This window comes from Gopherus flavomarginatus, chromosome 9, assembly GCF_025201925.1.
Source record: "Gopherus flavomarginatus isolate rGopFla2 chromosome 9, rGopFla2.mat.asm, whole genome shotgun sequence".
NCBI classification, from domain to species: domain Eukaryota; kingdom Metazoa; phylum Chordata; order Testudines; family Testudinidae; genus Gopherus; species Gopherus flavomarginatus.
The window spans coordinates 10,531,903-10,549,908 of record NC_066625.1 but is presented as its reverse complement, the minus strand read 5'-3'; the positions used below and the strand labels follow the sequence as shown (position 1 = coordinate 10,549,908).

Below are 18,006 nucleotides of genomic sequence, written 5' to 3'. Positions count from 1 at the left end.
TGTTTTTTAATTGTTTCGTTAGTTCCTTATTTTAGAATTTCAAATTTTTATGGCAGTATTTTCTGCTAAATTTCATACATAAAATGCTTATAACTTCTAAAAAAAAAAAAAGCCTAGGGTTTTATTTGTAGCCTTTCTGTGAGAACCAAATAAACTCAAACCCAAAATTGATAAGCAAATATCCCATGCTATATTTTCAGCCTACATGACCTTCTGATATATTGAGCTTTCAGAAGTCAAGAAATGTGAAGAGATTCAACCTGGATATGCACCTCTATCAGTATTTGCAGTTTGAAGTCAATGGGACTTGTGCTCCTATGTCACTTCAGTGCTTTTCAAAAACCCACTCTCAGGTGTCTAAATATGGGCTAGAGAGCCTTACTTTAGGTGTCTTGTGGGGCTGTCAAGCAATTTAAAAATTGAATTGCGATTAATCATGCTGTTAATAATAGAATACCATTTATTTAAAAATTTTTGGTTGTTTTCTACTTTTTCAAATATATTTATTTCAATTATAACACAAAATACAAAGTGTACAGTACTCCACTTCATATTTATTTTTGATCACAAAAAAACCAAAAGAAATAGTATTTTTCAATTTACCTAATGCAAGTACGGTAGTGCAATCTCTTTATCACGACAGTTGAACTTACAAATGTTGAATTATGTACAGAAAAATAACTGTATTCAAAAATAAAGCAATGTAAAACTTTAGAGCCTACAAGTCCACTCAGGCCTACTTCAGTCAATCGCCCAGACAAACAAATTTGGTTACAATTTGCTGCCCACTTCTTGTTTACAATGTCACCTGAAAGTGAGAACAGACATTCTCATGGCACTGTTGTAGCCGGCATTGCAAGATATTTACGTCCCAGATGCGCTAAAGATTTATATGTCCCTTCATGTTTCAACCACCATCCCATACGACATGCATCCATGCTGATGACGGGTTCTGCTCGATAACAATCCAAAGCAGAGCGGACCGATGCATGTTCATTTTCATCATCTGACTCAGATGCCACCAGCACAAGGTGGATTTTCTTTTTTGGTGGTTCAGGTTCTGTAGTTTCCGCATCTGAGTGTTGCTCTTTAAGACTTCTGAAAGCATGCTCCACATCTCATCCCTCTCAAATTTGGATGGCACTTCAGATTTTTAAACCTTGGGTGGAGCACTGTAGCTATTTTTAGAAATCTCACACTGGTATCTTCTTTGTGTTTTGTAAATCTGCAGTGAAAGTGTTCTTAAAACGAACATGTGCTGGGTCCTCATCCTAGACTGCTGTAACATGAAATATATGGCAGAATGTGGGTAAAACAGAAGACATACAATTCACCTGCAAGGAGTTCAGTCACAAATGTAATTAACACATTTTTTTTTAATGAGCATCATCAGCATGGAAGTATGTCTTCTGGAATGGTGGCCAAAACATGAAGGGGCATACAAATGTTTAGTATATCTGGCACGTAAATACCTTGCAATGCCGGCTACAAAAGTGCCATGTGAATGCCTGTTCTCACTTTCAGGTGACATTGTGAACAAGAAGCGAGCCGCATTATCTCCTGTATTTATAAACAAACTTTTTTCTTAGCGATTGGCTGAACAAGAAGTAGCAGTGAGTGGACTTATAAGCACTAAAGTTTTACTTTGTTTTGTTTTTGAGTGCAGTTATGTAACAAAGAAAATCAATATTTGTAAGTTACACTTTCACAATAAAAAGATTGCACGACAGTACTTTTTGAGGTGAATTGTTTACCATTTTTACAGCGCAAATAATTGTAATCAAAATAATATAAAGTGAACACTGTACACTTTATGTTCTGTGTTGTAATAAGAATCAACATATTTGAAAATGTAGAAAAGCATCCAAAATATTTAATAAATTTCAATGTGCATTCTATTGTTTAACAATGCAATTAATCGTGATTAATTTTTTTTGAATTAATCACGTGAGTTAACTGCGATTTATTGACAGCCCTAAGAAAAGGCTTGTTTTGTGTGTGTATTTAAATTTTTTTAAATATATATGTAACCTCATTAATGTATTGGAAGTCTAAATAACTTTTCACTGTTAACGCTGAAGCAATTAGAAGTCTAAATAACTTTTCTCTGTTAACGCTGAAGCAATTAGAAGTCTAAATAACTTTTTATTGTTAATGCTGAAGCAATTTTGTTTTGGAATTACAGAGATTTTATACCTCTAAGAAGGAAGTTTTTAATAAAGATGCCATTTTAGCCTCATAATTCTGCAATCACATGTTCATATTTGAAGACCATGAATTATCTCATGTAAGTCAATCGGAATAATCACGAGTAAAGTTACATTCCTGTTTAAGTGTTTACACAATCAGGGACTTGATTTTCAATATAATATTTATTTCCTTTAGCAGTTTCGGAAAATTCAAATACGATTCCCTAGCAGTAGTGGCATTTGAAAACAGTGTTTATAATTTAGTTCCCTATAAATATGCAACAATTTTCAAATTAGACAAACTTCAAACTGATTGAAATCACCTTGATTTCAGTATCTCCATCATGTTTGATTAAGGGTGTCAATTAGAGATTAAAATGGAGTCTTGTCGTTACTCAAGCATCGACATTTTTTTTTTCTGACTGGCCATAAGGTACTTGCTGGTCTCAGAAATGTCAGGTTATTTAGACAGTGGTATGGCATTTGCATGTGTATGGGTATGAATATTTTTATTTACTGATAATGCCATTAGTTTCTTGGTGCCAGAGATAAAACAAATGGTATATTTTGTATTGGTAGTGTTCTTTACCCACTCCAAACCTCAGAAAATGAAGGTGAATGGGTCATGTTGGAACATGTTTTTAGACTTCCTCCAAATCCACTGAGACTGCAAACTGTCAAGACTGGACAACTAAGCATCTGCTTTAAAACTTATGATTTAATAGAATTGTAGGACTGGAGGGAATCTCGAGAGGTCATCTAGTTCAGTGTGGTGCACTCATGGCAGGACTAAGTATTATTTAGACCATCCCTGACAGGTGTTTGTCTAACCTGCTCTTTAAAATCTCCAATTATGGAGATTCCACAACCTCCCTAAGCAATTTATTTTAGTGTTTAACCACCTTGTCAGGAAGTTTTTTCTAATGTCCAATGTAAACTGCCCTTGCTGCAGTTTAAGTCCATTGCTTCTTTTCCTTTCCTCAGAGGTTAAGGAGAAAATTTTTTTCTCACCTTCTCCTTGTAACCACCCTCTATGTACTTGAAAACTGTTCTCACGCCCCCTCTCAGTCTTTTCTTCTCCAGACTAAATAAATCCATATTTTTTTCAATCTTCCCTCATAGGTCATATTTTCTAGACTGCTAGTCATTTTTATTACTTTTTTCTGATTTGTCAACATCTTTTTTGAAATGCGGTGCCCAGAACTGGACATAATACACCAGCTGAGGCCTAATCAGCGTGGAGTAAAGCAGAAAAATTGCTTCTCGTGTCTCGCTTACAACATTCCTGCTGATACATCGCAGAGTCAGGTTTGCTTTGTTGCAACAGTGTTATACTGCAGACGCATATTTAACTTGTGATCCACTATGGCCTGCAGATCCTTTCTCACCGTATTCCTTGCTAGTCAGTCATTTCTCATTTTGTATGTGTGCAACTTATTGTTCCTTTCTTAATGGAGTACTTTGCATTTGTCCTAATTGAATTTCATCCTATTTTCTCCAGTTTGTCCAGATCATTTTGAATTTTAATCCTACCCCCCAAAGTACTTGCTATCCCTCTCAGCTTGGTATTGTCCACAGACTTTATAAGTGTACTCTCTATGTCATTATCTAAATAATTGATCAAGATATTGAATAAAAACAGACCCAGAACTGATCCTTGAGGGACCCCACTCAATATGGTCTTCCAGCTTGACTGTGAACCACTGATAATTACTCTCTGGGAACGGTCTTGCAACCAGTTATGCACCCACTTTATGGTAGCTCCATCAAGGTTGCATTTCCCTAGTTTGTTTTTGAGAAGGTCATGAGAGACAGTATCAAAAGCCTTCCTAAAATCAAGGTATACCACATCTACCACTTCCTCCCTATCTACAAGGCTTGTTACCCTGTCAAAGAAAGCCATTAGGTTGCTTTGACATGATTTGTTCTTGACAAATCTGTGCTGACTGTTACTTGTCACCTTATTATCTTCTAGGTGTTTTCATGAAGTAGACTTTCGTTAGGTACCAGTACTACCTGGAGTCCTCTCAAGCTTTCTTGGAAATGAGGAAGATTGAATTACACACAGTTATCTCTTTCTTCACAGGGGACCAAACATATATTTAATGCTAGAAAAATCTTTATGGCTGGGGCATTGCTGTCCATATTTCAGCTCTGTTTGAGAGGGTATTCTGTAATGAGGTCTTGACACGGCAATAAGGAAAATGACTCTGAGCAAATGACCTCTGCATAAAAGATAATGCCTGCTAAATTTGGAGGTTGCCGCCAAGGGCCAGCTTGGATTCATGGATCCACAGATATTCAGGAGTACTTAGGGAAGTATAGGAAGAATGACTTCTGTCCTACATCTGTTACCCCTGAGGTTTGGAACTGATGATAACAAAACTTGAATTAATATTCCCTTTGTGTGAGACTTAATAAGTTCTGTTCTTATGATGTTTCTGGCAGAAGGTTGTAGAAGAAAAATATTCCTGAGATTAAGAGTCTTTCCAATCCTGAATAGCAGATGCCTTTCATAGGGAGTCTGGTTAGTCATTTTTGTAAACCAAGATCTGAGCAATAAAAGTTGGCAGGCATAAGCACTAGTCTGTGATCAAGAGTCACATCACTGGCTCCCCATGGCACTGTGAATGAAGTTCAAAAATCTTGTCCTTGCTTTTAAGGTTCTACATCATAAAGTTCCTGTCACAAGCTCTTTCCCTGTCTGTTTTAGCATTCTTCCCCTTAACCTCCAGACATGCAGCCAATCCCCCAGTTACGCCAACCTGGATTCCTGTTTCATCTGCTTCCATAAAAGGCTTTTTGCCTTCTTTCCTGCTGCCACTTGCTCATGAATCACTGTTCCAAAATATTTTGGAGCCTATTGCCTCATTCAGATCACTTCTAAAAGCATATTATTGGAGCATTATCTAGAAAAAAGACTCATGTTTACACTCAAAACACAAACTAACAAAAATATGTTGAACCCACATTACCTATTGTGACAGACCTAGACCGGTGGGGTACAGGAGTCTGGTAGAGGGCAAATATACTGGTCACTGGATGAGTAGTTTTCTGTTCCCTGAGTGACCAGAGCAGGGGCTGCACTAGAGTAATCAGGAACCTGCTAGAACCAATTAAGGCAGACAGGCTGATTAGATCATCTGCAGCCAATCAAGGCAGGCTAATTAGGGCACCTGGGTTTAAAAAGAAGCTCACTCCAGTCAGGCGAGGAGGAGCCAGAGGAGAGGAAGTGCATGTGAGGAGCTGGGAGCAAGAGGCACAAGGAGCTGAGAGTGAGAGGGTGTGCTGCTAGAGGACTAAGGAGTACAAGTGTTATCAGACACCAGGAGGAAGGTCCTGTGGTGAGGATAAAGAAGGTGTTTGGAGGAGGCCATGGGGAAGTAGCACAGGAAGTTGTAGCTGTCATGCAGCTGTTACAGGAGACACTATAGACAGCTGCAATCCACAGGGCCCTGGGCTGGAACCCAGAGTAGAGAGCGAACCCGGGTTCCTCCCAAACCTCCCAACTCCTGATCAGACACAGGAGGAGTCGATCCAGACTGTGGGGAAAATCACTGAGGTGAGCAAATCTGCCAATAAGCGCAGGACCCACCAAGATAGAGGAGGAACTTTGTCACACTATGTATACCTAAACCCAAAGACTGTGGAATTGGCTCTCTATTCATCTCCTTCTTAATCTCTCCTTCCCAATGTATGTTACAGCCTCACTTGTCTGATCCATCATCCTAACTGTAATAATTTTGGGACAGGGAAGTGTCTCTCTTTTATTCCTTTGCAGCATATGGGAGTATTTATTATTATTTTATTATCTAACACTTATATTGTGATAGCATCTAAAAGCCACAACCAGGCATTGTATAAACATATAATGAATGACAATCACTGCTCCAAAGAGTTTACAGTCCCAAAAGACAAGACCTAGCAGGTGGATGAGAAAAACAAGCAGACTGGGGTGGGGAAAATGAGGTAGCAAATACATATTTATGGATGCAATGAAATAACTAACAATAGTTATGGTATAGTTGTGATGTCAAATGGATGGTATCTGAATTCAAGGGGACAATTTGCCATTTTAAGACTGTGGATGCTTCTGAAACTGAAAAGCTGCCTAAATCACAAAGCCACCCTTCCATCCCTTCATGAGGACTTGATGGTGTAGATTCCATTGTTGAAATAGCAGCATCCACCTTTGGAGCTACTGACCAGAACCTGAACTGGGAAATGGGAAAGAGAGAGATATGGACTTTCCCTGAATATAACATCAACAAAATGCATTTACACTGACATGATCAATAACCACAGGATGCAGGTGGACATCACAATTAACGGTCAAGTGTGGAGGCAGTAAATTAATTTAATTATGAGGGATCATACATATCCAACCAAGGATGCTGCTCCAAAGAAATCTGAAGACTATAGATAGGTTGCTCAGCCATTGCCTCTCTTACAAAAATGTGGAAAAACCATGGCATCTTGAAATTTATGGGGGTTCGACTAATGAAAAGCTTAGTTTTTTCCATAGTGACTTATTGATGTGGTTCCTGGGAAACTAATGCTTCTGACAAGAAGAAAATTGAAGTCATTGAGATGCGGTGCTGGTGAGGACTCTTGCATCTCTTTTGGACAGAAAAAGAAAACAAATGCTTGTTAGAAGTATTATTAGAGAGAAATGAACTCTGTTGTTGGAAATCAACAAATGCAGACTTACGTACTTTGGTCACATCAGGCATAGAAATGGAAATAATCTTAAAAGTTATCATGGAAAGCATGGTGATGGGTCATCGTAATAGAGGACAGCCAGCAGAGAGGCGAATAGATGGTTTGCAGCAGATCACTGGGAAGTCAGCTGAGTGTGTGACGTCAGAGATGGATTGAGAATGCTTCCAAAAATTGTACTGTGTCACTAGTATTCAGACCTAAATAGGCTTTACCCTTAAATTGAAGAGCCTAGAGCTAAAATTTTGGACGTGTTTGAAAATTTGATGTTAGAGGAACTGAGATCTCCTCCTTTTTTAAAAGAAAAGATTTAGTAGGTTTCTAAGACACTTTTAAAATGTGCTCATAATCCGCTAGAGCAATGGGTCTCAAACTTTTTTACTGGCGACCCCTTTCACATCGCAAGCCTCTGAGTGCGACCCCCCAATAAGTTAAACATACCATTTAATATATTTAACACCATTATAAATGCTGGAGGCAAGCGGGGTTTGGGATGGAGGTTGACAGTCGCGACCCCCCATGTAATGACCTTGTGACCCTTGAGGGGTCCCAACCCCCAGTTTGAGAACCCCTGCACTAGAGAGTAACAGAATGGTCCCCCCAAAGTGTGGGAAACTAACTCTCTCTTGTACATCCAGTTGCATTTAGGAGTTCCATTCCTGTGCTGGGTATTTGGTAGGTGAATGGGGTTGGAAAGGAATAAGACCAATGGCTTGAGTCTGCTGCATTGAGTTATAAGTTGTGTAACAATTCCCTGCCATGGTATACTTGCTTCAAGTGTAAGCAGATATCTGCATCATTTTAGACCATATACTGCAAAGATTTCATGGTAGGTTTGTTCCAGAAAGTGTGTCTCTACTTGGTCTGCTTGATAAATGGTGAGACAGTAGATCCAGAGTTAGAAGCGACCACTTAGGTGGGTTTAGATGATTTCTTCTTTGTAATCTTTAAAGAGTTTTCTTTCTTCCGGCCAACAATCACACTAGAAGTGTTTTCATTCTGATACACAAATAAATCTGAGAAAAGGACGTCAAAGCAGCACACTTCTAATCCACTCAATCTGTTCTACTGGCAGGAAAACTAGCTCTGCAGTCCTGGCCTGGTGCAGATGAAGACAGGAAAAATGGGTGTTTTAATTTTGACTCCATTTAAAACACAAGTAAAGAAATCAATATTGGCCAAACAGAAAATTACAAAATATTGTAGAAAAAGTAAAATAAATTTTAGCTTGTAAGAGCTATAAACTGTGAAGAAAAATAACAATAAAAATGACTTGTCAATGTCCAATTAAGTCAGACTTTGTTTTTTGTGGTTTATAGTATTCAGCTTTAGTCTTCTACTTAGCAAAAGAGAAAAAAATTAGTCCCATTTGATCACTGAAACTTGTTGATTTTAATTTATTGATTGTGGGCTACCTTACCTAGAAAGAAATGTGTATTTAGTAGTAATTATGATACAGTAATCATAGCTGGTGACTCAGTTCTATATTAATTTTAAAAAATGACTTTCCCCACCTCCCTTATTTTCATTGCATCTGATTCTTGTCATGGATTTTGTGTGTGTGTGTGTGTGTGTGAGAGAGAGAGAGAGAGAGAGAGAGAGAGAGAGAGAAAATGAACACCTTTTCCTTTAATGGAATAACAATTTAAAGATTAAAATTCAGCAGTATTATTTTTCTTTATCTTTTCATAAAGTGTTTCATTAATCCTGCCATAAGATCTCCAGAGGTGACCGGAGGGAATATGTACTTTGATTAATATTTGTTTAATGCAGGATTATCTATATTACTCAGATGTTTTATTCATATTAAAATTGTGCCTATCAGCTCATTTTCAGGTTGACTAGTCGGATATAGTTGAATGAAGAAGATGAACAATTAGTAGACTAAGTGACTCTTAAAGTGTGCCGAGGAGCAGAACAAATACAATATATAATGCACCTTGTCTGCTCCAGTACTCTTATGAGTTAAGTTGGTCACATAGTATAGTAAAAGAGATGTTTCCATACCTGAATTTTAATGTTGTTGGAAAGCTTTCCCAATGCCATTATTTAGATTTCTGTTTTGTTCTAGCACCTCTGGGAAAAGTGTTAGACTTTTCTTGCCTTATGGATGAAGGTAAATTGAGTTGAGGGAGAAACTCAAATCAATACTACTCGGCAAAATGTTGAGTCTAGTTAGTCTTATCATAAATGGATCAAAAGACTGAAAGTTTGCCATACAATTCAAATATTTCATTCTTGGATATAGTCCAGGATGTATCATGGGATCATTGATAATTTGAGAGAGTGCAAGTCATTTATCCATTTTTGCTCATGGGAAAGAGGTGCAAGATGCGCATGAGGCAATGTCAAATGTTAGAGTAGGATGCAGAAACTCATCACAAAATTTAAGCGTGGATAGGACACTCTTCTCAATGCATGACCTATTTTTGGAAATAGTAACTTTTTCATCCATAACAGAGGATATGTTATAACTCTACCTTTCTCTTTGTGTCTCACAGATACATCATCCCAACCTTGCGAAGGTCCCATGCTGGGTTTTATCAATGTGTGGTGCGGAACAGGATGGGGGCACTCTTGCAAAGGAAATCTGAAGTTCAAGTGGCATGTATGTGTTATCTTGTAACTTATTAACAAACCAATTAAGTTCTTGTGTGCAGGAAGAACAATATAGCAGTAATGTTTGTCAATTTATTCTAGGTATGTCTTGAGATAAGTCATATGTTTAAAAAGTATTATATTGCAAGAATTTTCACATTGACAGTGGTTGCCATCTGGTAGCAAAGTTCGAACTGTTGCCGTGTGAAATATTTGTAGCAAGTATTGAATCACTCAAACTAAGACTGGATTAGAAGCTTGCTATGTTTTATCTTCCAAACCCCATGGGTCTTTTTGCACAACCAATAAGTAGAACTGACTTCCCCTTCACACACAACTGCAGTAGACATAATCAGACCAGGTAAGGCCAGGTCCTTCTGGGAAAGGAAAAAGAGGAATCTGAAAAAGTGGTTTCAAAGGGGAGACAATATTTGGGGGCTAAACTATGGAGAAATGAACCCTCAAAAAACTAAAATGGCACAAACATGGAAGAATAATGGAGGGAGTCGACAGTTTAAAATCACTTATAGACGAGTTTTTAGTGTGTTGGAAGTAAAGAAAGAAACTTTGACCACCAAGCAAGGAACAAGAATTTAGTGGAAATCCATAAGGATTGTGAGACATGGTGATACCTTGGTGATTATGGTCAGCAAAGACACTACTCTCTGAGGGAGAGGGACAGATTGCCTTCTTAAATGAATCAAAATGCACAAAAAGGAGCTTTGAACCTGATTTGTCATGTAGCTAATATAAAGGGCAGGCAAGCACTGATTGTTCTTGCTTTCTGTGTCCTCCAATATTCGCAACAGCTCCTACTTCCAATGCCTTGCTCCTGGAGGGAAATAGGGAGGAAAGATGTGTCCCAATTTAGTTCAGTTTAAACACTCTCTTCTCAAAGGAGTACAGAGAAAGGCCTCCTAAGAATTCATAAAAGTTCGGTGGTACTGTAAGGGCCTTGCAGGAGAAGAAGGAACCCTATATAATTCCCTAGCTAACATGGCAAGCTGAGTGGAGTCCTACCTGCCTCTGGGTTTAGTATAGGTCCGGCTACATCAGAAGATGGAAGATTTCCATCTGCTGCTGTTTGTGGGGGAAAGGATGTCAGAGAAATTTGTAGCCCCAACACGATTCTTTTAGTTGGGAGACAGTGTCCCTATCTGCCAGTCCTCTCTTCCTGGTCTCCAACAACAGAAAATGCAAAGAGCAGCCAGTTGTCACACTCTGCTCCTACATCCCTTCAAAGACTCTTGGGAGGGAGACAACTGGAGACAGCAGGAGGATAATAGGAGACCACCATGCCTTTGCCCAAAGACACCAATGATAGAGGCCCTGGAGCATGAAGGAGGCAGGGGCTGTTAGGAAGACAGGTATAGACTATCCAAGGAAGAGCGAGGTGGGATGTTGCCTTGGAGGTTCCAGGTAATCACCCTTGCAATAGAAAATTAATGGGTTTATTCACAGTCAGTACCTCACTAACCAAACTCTGAGGTTCTGTTTCTGAACATGATTGTGAACCAAATCTTGTAGGATGTTCATATCTATAGACTGTAGTTCAGAATACAAAGGTTGTCAAACTTGACCTCTGATTTGATTTTTGACTTTCACTTGGAAATGTTAGTTGATTTTCTCAATCATTGGTGCTGAGTTACCTGACTTGACTTGTAAGATATGAAAGATGTCATAATTCAGTCTACTTTTGCTTTTGTTTCTTGCATTAACATCTAGAAAATATAAATCAAATAACTTGTTTGAAAGTATTTTTAAAGAATTAAACTGTGATCAATCCATTACTCTTTAAAAAGTATGTTTGAACATATGCCAGCTTTGGACTTAAGTTCAGCTTCTTACTTCCACTCCTCTTTCTTGCACCAAAGCAATAGCATTCTTCTGAAGTAAATATTTGAAAATCTATAAGTAAAGTACCATTTGTTTGTAACACTACATGTTAGCTGGCTGATGCTGTTCCTCAGGGTACGTAACAGGAAGAACAGCAATAATAAAATGGATAATGCTTGATAAATGGAAGTAAGATTAAGTAGATGAGTTGAATTCTTTATTAGTCATAACCGTTTTCAAGTGAGTGATTAGACTGAATAACTGTGTCATAAGGGAAAATGCATAGGATTTTCTTTCCTGTACTTTAAAATGAAAAGTGGTAATGAGAATAATACGTTGCACTTATACAATGTTTTACAAAGTTCAAGTAATTTATGCCTTAAAACATCAGAGGGAGATTGACACAGAAGGTTTAAGCGACTTGCCCAAGGTCACACAGCAAGTCAATAGCAAAATTGAGATTATGACTCATGGACTGAGCATGGAATTGGGATTTCCCAAGAGCATGCTGCAGTGGCATAGTGATTTTTCAGAACATAAAAGTAGTATCAAATTGTTTTCCAATAAAAAAAAAAGAGAGAAGAGAGGAGTAGAGGAGATAAAACATGCACTATAATAGCACAACTGGAATCGTATTGTAAGGATAAATTTGAGCGTCTCTATTCTGATGGTTATACCCAAATGATCAATAAATGCAATTTCACAAAAAACAGTGAATTCCCGAATCAGACATATCCTTTGAAGCACAACTTCCATCTCAGAAGGACAGAATGAGTCCTGCTCATTTTAGTCTGGTTAGAATTGTCTCTAATAGCAATCTCGCAAGATGTGATGTTCTACCTCCCTATAATCAAATGGTACTCAAGAAAGGTGTGAAAGTCTTTTCTACCTTTGAAAACAGTAAAAATTACAGAAATTATTTCTCATTTGGTCTTCACAACTGAATGTCCACTGATTAGTATACATGAGGGACAAATATATCAGCTACGGTATAAAATAGTTTTTGAAAAATCACTTTGATCCATTGTTGAATTATGTCTGTAAAATACGATCATTAAAATTGAATTCTATTGTAGTATTAATCTGTCACCATTATATTTAATAATATTCAATACCAAAAAGCCAGTTTTGGTAACAAGAGCCTGAATTACTGTAAATCAACACAAATCTGGAAACTCAGCACCGAAGGTTAAGATCTGTTCTATGATATTTTTAGTTATTTTAATCTGTAGAAAGTTTTTAAAAAATGTGTTAAATACCCAAGGGACCGGATTTCTGTACCTAGTAGTGACTGCTGTTATCTTTTGCAAAACTTTAATTTTCAAATCTAAATTGTTTTAAGCAATGTGCATTCAAGAAAGCACCTCAAACTTTGTAGTGTTTTACTGTTCTCACTTTTACAGTATATAAGTCCTCCAATTTTTTTTCAATTCTTGCTCAGAAAAATTAGTTGAGATATAAATGAATGGAAAAAGCTGTTTATAAAAAAAATGCTGACCAGTTCATTTTGGGCTTATGATGCCTGAATTCTGAAGGCTAGACTAGTCACATGACAGTGAAATTAATTAAAATTACCTATGTGGTTCAAAACTTCTTTTCAAGAAGGCCATCTGATTAGTTATAAACAAAAATACATGGAGCAACAGTGCTGATTATATCTGAATAAGTAGCTTGAAAATCACAAAGATGATTACAACCCTTTTAAAAATACTATGTTTTTTTCTTCCTGCTTTTGTTTGTCTTTAGTCTCTTACTTCCATCCTTAGACAAGGCTGCAGGTTCATGCACTTCTGCCCTCCCTACATCCCTTTCTGCTCTTGAGAACTTGAATACCAACCCCTTGGCCTTTGGGAGATGGGAATTCAGTGGGGAAACCAAAACAGTTATTTCTGTACACCAATTTGGTAATTTTAAGAAAAATAAAATGTATACAGGTTTTTAGATGGCAGAAGAGTAGAAACCTGCAGCTCAAAGACAAAGCTCAAAAGACGAAACAAAAGCAGGAAGGAAAAATGCAGAGTGTTTTTAATGGACTCCCCACTCCCTGGTCCTTACCCATAAAACTATAAGCAACATGAGTGCACTTGTGGGAGGACCCATAGTAGAAGTTTGCATTTTTAAAAAAATGTCAAATATATAGATGGAGTGTTTTTGGTCATGGAAGGAGGCCACAGCTAATAAAGAACCCACAGCTAATGAAATATTGCAGATAACCATGGCCTTGATCCTGCAGTTATATCAAATGGTCACACAATGGTCCATCAGTATGAATCTGAGTGCCTACTGGTCTGACTAGACCGTGATACAGCTATGCCTGTGGCTGTAACAATAGACTGAAGGAATATCATGACCAGAAAGACTTGGGAGCAAGAAAACTGTGCTAAAGACTTCATAAAACATTTACACTACTTTTGCATGTACATTACAAACTATTTTATCCAGTGTAAGAATATATTCTAAAATAATTTGTACATTAAAAATGACACTTTCTGGTTTTAAAAAAACGTCAGTTATTACAATAGGGCATGTTAAATCGTGCAGCAGTGCTTGTGTGCTCTGGAGGTACTCTGTTTTGTCTTGTGCCTCACCACGCACCTGAAATCTTCATTAATCAACACTATAGTCATATCTTTTTGCTTAGTTATGGCAATGCCATTGACTCTGTTGTAAAATATAACTTTTTCTCTGATCTCTTTAAAAAAAAAAAAAGAAGAAACTTCCAGAACTTTGAATATAACTTTTCTCTTCAGATATGGGAAATTTCATGGACACAGACCAGAGAAAAACAGTGTCACAAGGACAAGCTGCAGTTCTAGAATTCCTGTACATCATCAGCTATCCCAGACCACAAGTGACTTGGTTTAGAGATGGCCACAAGATTATTCCAAGCAGCAGAATGTAAGTTGATGTGAAGTTCAAAAAATTAAAGATGTGAAATCTGACTAATTCCATTTGATAACACTTTACATTTTAAGCAGGCTAATTAAGGTTTAAAGAAAACGAAGTAGTCTAGCTCATCCCAAGTCTGAGATAAATGGCTATTTCAAGACTGGCTCTGAAATTCTTAAATAATTCAACAAAATAATTCATGTGATCTTAATGGTTGTTGTACAGCAGCAGGCAGTGGTAAGGGAGAATGGCTGCTTTCTCCTCCTTCCATTCATTTTCATGGTGTGCTTCAGAGAAGTAAGTGTTTGTCCCTGGATTGTATTTACTTGAATGCACTAATTTAATGAATGCTGGTATTTACTTATAAGGTTGCATTTTATATTGAGCTCTGCTTGATGCTGTTTTCCTTGACAATAAAACTGTAATCACTGATTATTTCTCTTTATCTTTTTATCCTACTGGCAGTTTTATTTCCTTTGGTCTAATTAGCAGTTCATCCACTCATGACAAGGTTATTGCACCGTGATTAGCTAAGCATTATCTCAAGGTGTATTAGTTTATCCCTTACCTAAGACATTTAAAATGCCAATGTCTATCATTACACTCATGCATTTATTTAAAGCTTTATAGACTCATAGACTCCAGGACTCCAGGACTGGAAGGGACCTCGAGAGGTCATCGAGTCCAGTCCCCTGCCCTCATGGCAGGACCAAATATTATCTAGACCATCCCTGATAGACATTTATCTAACCTACTCTTAAATATCTCCAGAGATGGAGATTCCACAACTTCCCTAGGCAATCTATTCCAGTGTTTAACTACCCTGACAGTTAGGAACTTTTTCCTAATGTCCAACCTAAATCTCCCTTGCTGCAGTTTAAGCCCATTGCTTCTTGTTCTATCATTGGAGGCTAAGGTGAACAAGTTTTCTCCCTCCTCCTGATGACACCCTTTTAGATACCTGAAAACTGCTATCATGTCCCCTCTCAGTCTTCTCTTTTCCAAACTAAACAAACCCAATTCCTTCAGCCTTCCTTCATAGGTCATGTTCTCAAGACCTTTAATCATTCTTGTTGCTCTTCTCTGGACCCTCTCCAGTTTCTCCACATCTTTCTTGAAATGCGGTGCCCAGAACTGGACACAATACTCCAGCTGAGGCCTGACCAGCGCAGAGTAAAGCGGAAGAATGACTTCTCGTGTCTTGTTTACAACACACCTGTTAATGCATCCCAGAATCATGTTTGCTTTTTTGCAAATGTATCACACTGTTGACTCATATTAAGCTTGTGGTCTACTATGACACCTAGATCTCTTTCTGCCATACTCCTTCCTAGATAGTCACTTCCCATTCTGTATGTGTGAAACTGATTGTTCCTTCCTAAGTGGAGCACTTTGCATTTGTCTTTTTTGAACTTCATCCTGTTTACCTCAGACCATTTCTCCCATTTGTCCAAATCATTTTGAATTTTGACCCTGTCCTCCAAAGCAGTTGCAATCCCTCCCAGTTTGGTATCGTCCGCAAACTTAATAAGCGTACTTTCTATGCCAACATCTAAATCGTTGATGAAGATATTGAACAGAACCGGTCCCAAAACAGACCCCTGCGGAACCCCACTTGTTATACCTTTCCAGCAGGATTGGGAGCCATTAACAAATACTCTCTGAGTACGGTTATCCAGCCAGTTATGCACCCACCTTATAGTAGCCCCATCTAAATTGTACTTTCCTAGTTTATCTATAAGAATATCATGCGAGACCGTATCAAATGCCTTACTAAAGTCTAGGTATATCACATCCACCGCTTCTCCCTTATCCACAAGGCTCGTTATCCTATCAAAGAATGCTATCAGATTGGTTTGACACGATTTGTTCTTTACAAATCCATGCTGGCTATTCCCTATCACCTTACCACCTTCCAAGTGTTTGCAGATGATTTTTTTAATTACCTGCTCCATTATCTTCCCTGGCACAGAAGTTAAACTAACTGGTCTGTAGTTTCCTGGGTTGTTTTTATTTCCCTTTTTATAGATGGGCACTATATTTGCCCCCTTCCAGTCTTCTGGAATCTCCCCTGTCTCCCATGATTTCCCAAAGATAATAGCTAGAGGCTCAGATACCTCTTCTATTAACTCCTTGAGTATTCTAGGATGCATTCCATCAGGCCCTGGTGACTTGCAGGCATCTAACTTTTCTAAGTGATTTTTTACTTGCTCTTTTTTTATTTTTTCTTCTAAACCTACCCTCTTCCCGTAAGCATTCACTATATTAGACATTCCTTCAGACTTCTCAGTGAACACCGAAACAACGAAGTCATTAAGCATCTCTGCCATTTCCAAGTCTCCCGTTACTGTTTCCCCCTCCTTACTGAGCAGTGGGCCTACCCTGTCCTTGGTCTTCCTCTTGCTTCTAATGTATTAATAAAAAGTCTTCTTGTTTCCCTTTATTCCCATAGCTAGTTTGAGTTCATTTTGTGCCTTTGCCTTTCTAATCTTGCCTCTGCATTCCTGTGTTATTTGCCTATATTCATCCTTTGTAATCTGACCTAGTTTCCATTTTTTATATGACGCCTTTTTATTTTGTAGGTCACGCAAGATCTCATGGTTAAGCCAAGGTGGTCTTTTGCCACATTTTCTATCTTTCCTAACCATCGGAATAGCTTGCTTTTGGGCCCTTAATAGCGTCCCCTTGAAAAACTGCCAACTCTCCTCAGTTATTTTTCCCCTCAGTCTTGATTCCCATGAGACCTTACCTATCAGCTCTCTGAGCTTACCAAAATCCGCCTTCCTGAAATCCATTGTCTCTATTTTGCTGTACTCCCTTCTACCCTTCCTTAGAATTGCAAACTCTATGATTTCATGATCACTTTCACCCAAGCTTCCTTCTACTTTCAAATTCTCAACAAGTTCCTCCCTATTTGTTAAAATCAAGTCTAGAACAGCTTCCCCCCTAGTAGCTTTTTCAACTTTCTGAAATAAAAAGTTGTCTGCAATGCAGTCCAGGAACTTATTGGATAGTCTGTGCCCTGCGGTGTTATTTTCCCAACATATATCTGGATAGTTGAAGTCCCGCATCACCACCAAATCTTGGGCTTTGGATGATTTTGTTAGTTGTTGGAAAAAAGCCTCATCCACCTCTTCCACCTGATTTAGGTGGCCTGTAGTAGACTCCCAGCATGACATCACCCATGTTTTTTACCCTTTTTAGCCTAACCCAGAGACTCTCAACACTTCCGTCTCCTATGTCCATCCCCACCTCAATCCAAGTGTGTACATTTTTAATATATAAGGCAACACCTCCTCCCTTTTTCCCCTGTCTATCCTTCCTGAGCAAACTATACCCATCCACACCAACATTCCAGTCGTGTGTATTATCCCACCAAGTTTCAGTAATGCCAACAATGTCATAGTTGTATTTATTTATTAGCACTTCCAGTTCTTCCTGCTTATTACCCATACTTCTTGCATTTGTATATAGGCATCTAAGATACTGGTTTGATCTTGCCTCCCAGCTTTGCCCTGACCCTCCTTCCTCACTGCCATTATAGCCCATGCTCCCTCCTGTTTCCAACCCATCTCCCAGGTCTTGTTCCCCACTTACCTGTGGGGTTTGCTCACCTGTCCCCGTCGAACCTAGTTTAAAGCCCTCCTTACCAAGTTAGCCAGTCTGTGTGCAAATAAGGCCTTTCCCCTCTTCGAAAGGTGAACGCCATCTGTGCCTAGCAGTCCTTCCTCGAATAGCATCCTGTGGTCGAGGATGCCAAAGCCCTCCTGGCGAC

General features: G+C 38.4%; 1 protein-coding gene and 1 long non-coding RNA gene across 5 annotated transcripts in view; one reads left to right on the top strand and one right to left on the bottom strand.

Annotated features, from left to right (window-relative positions):
* Positions 1 to 18,006, top strand: part of SDK1 (sidekick cell adhesion molecule 1) — a 672,152-nt gene that overhangs the window by 261,965 nt on the left and 392,181 nt on the right. For all 4 annotated transcript variants that reach the window (XM_050966275.1, XM_050966276.1, XM_050966274.1 and 1 more), the window contains 2 exons: positions 9,410 to 9,516; positions 14,093 to 14,240. In XM_050966275.1, the coding sequence (XP_050822232.1) occupies positions 9,410 to 9,516; positions 14,093 to 14,240 (255 nt within the window). The remainder of the gene's footprint in view (positions 1 to 9,409; positions 9,517 to 14,092; positions 14,241 to 18,006) is intronic.
* LOC127057566 (uncharacterized) overlaps positions 1 to 18,006 on the bottom strand; it is a 477,062-nt gene that overhangs the window by 192,299 nt on the left and 266,757 nt on the right. The window lies entirely within an intron of this gene.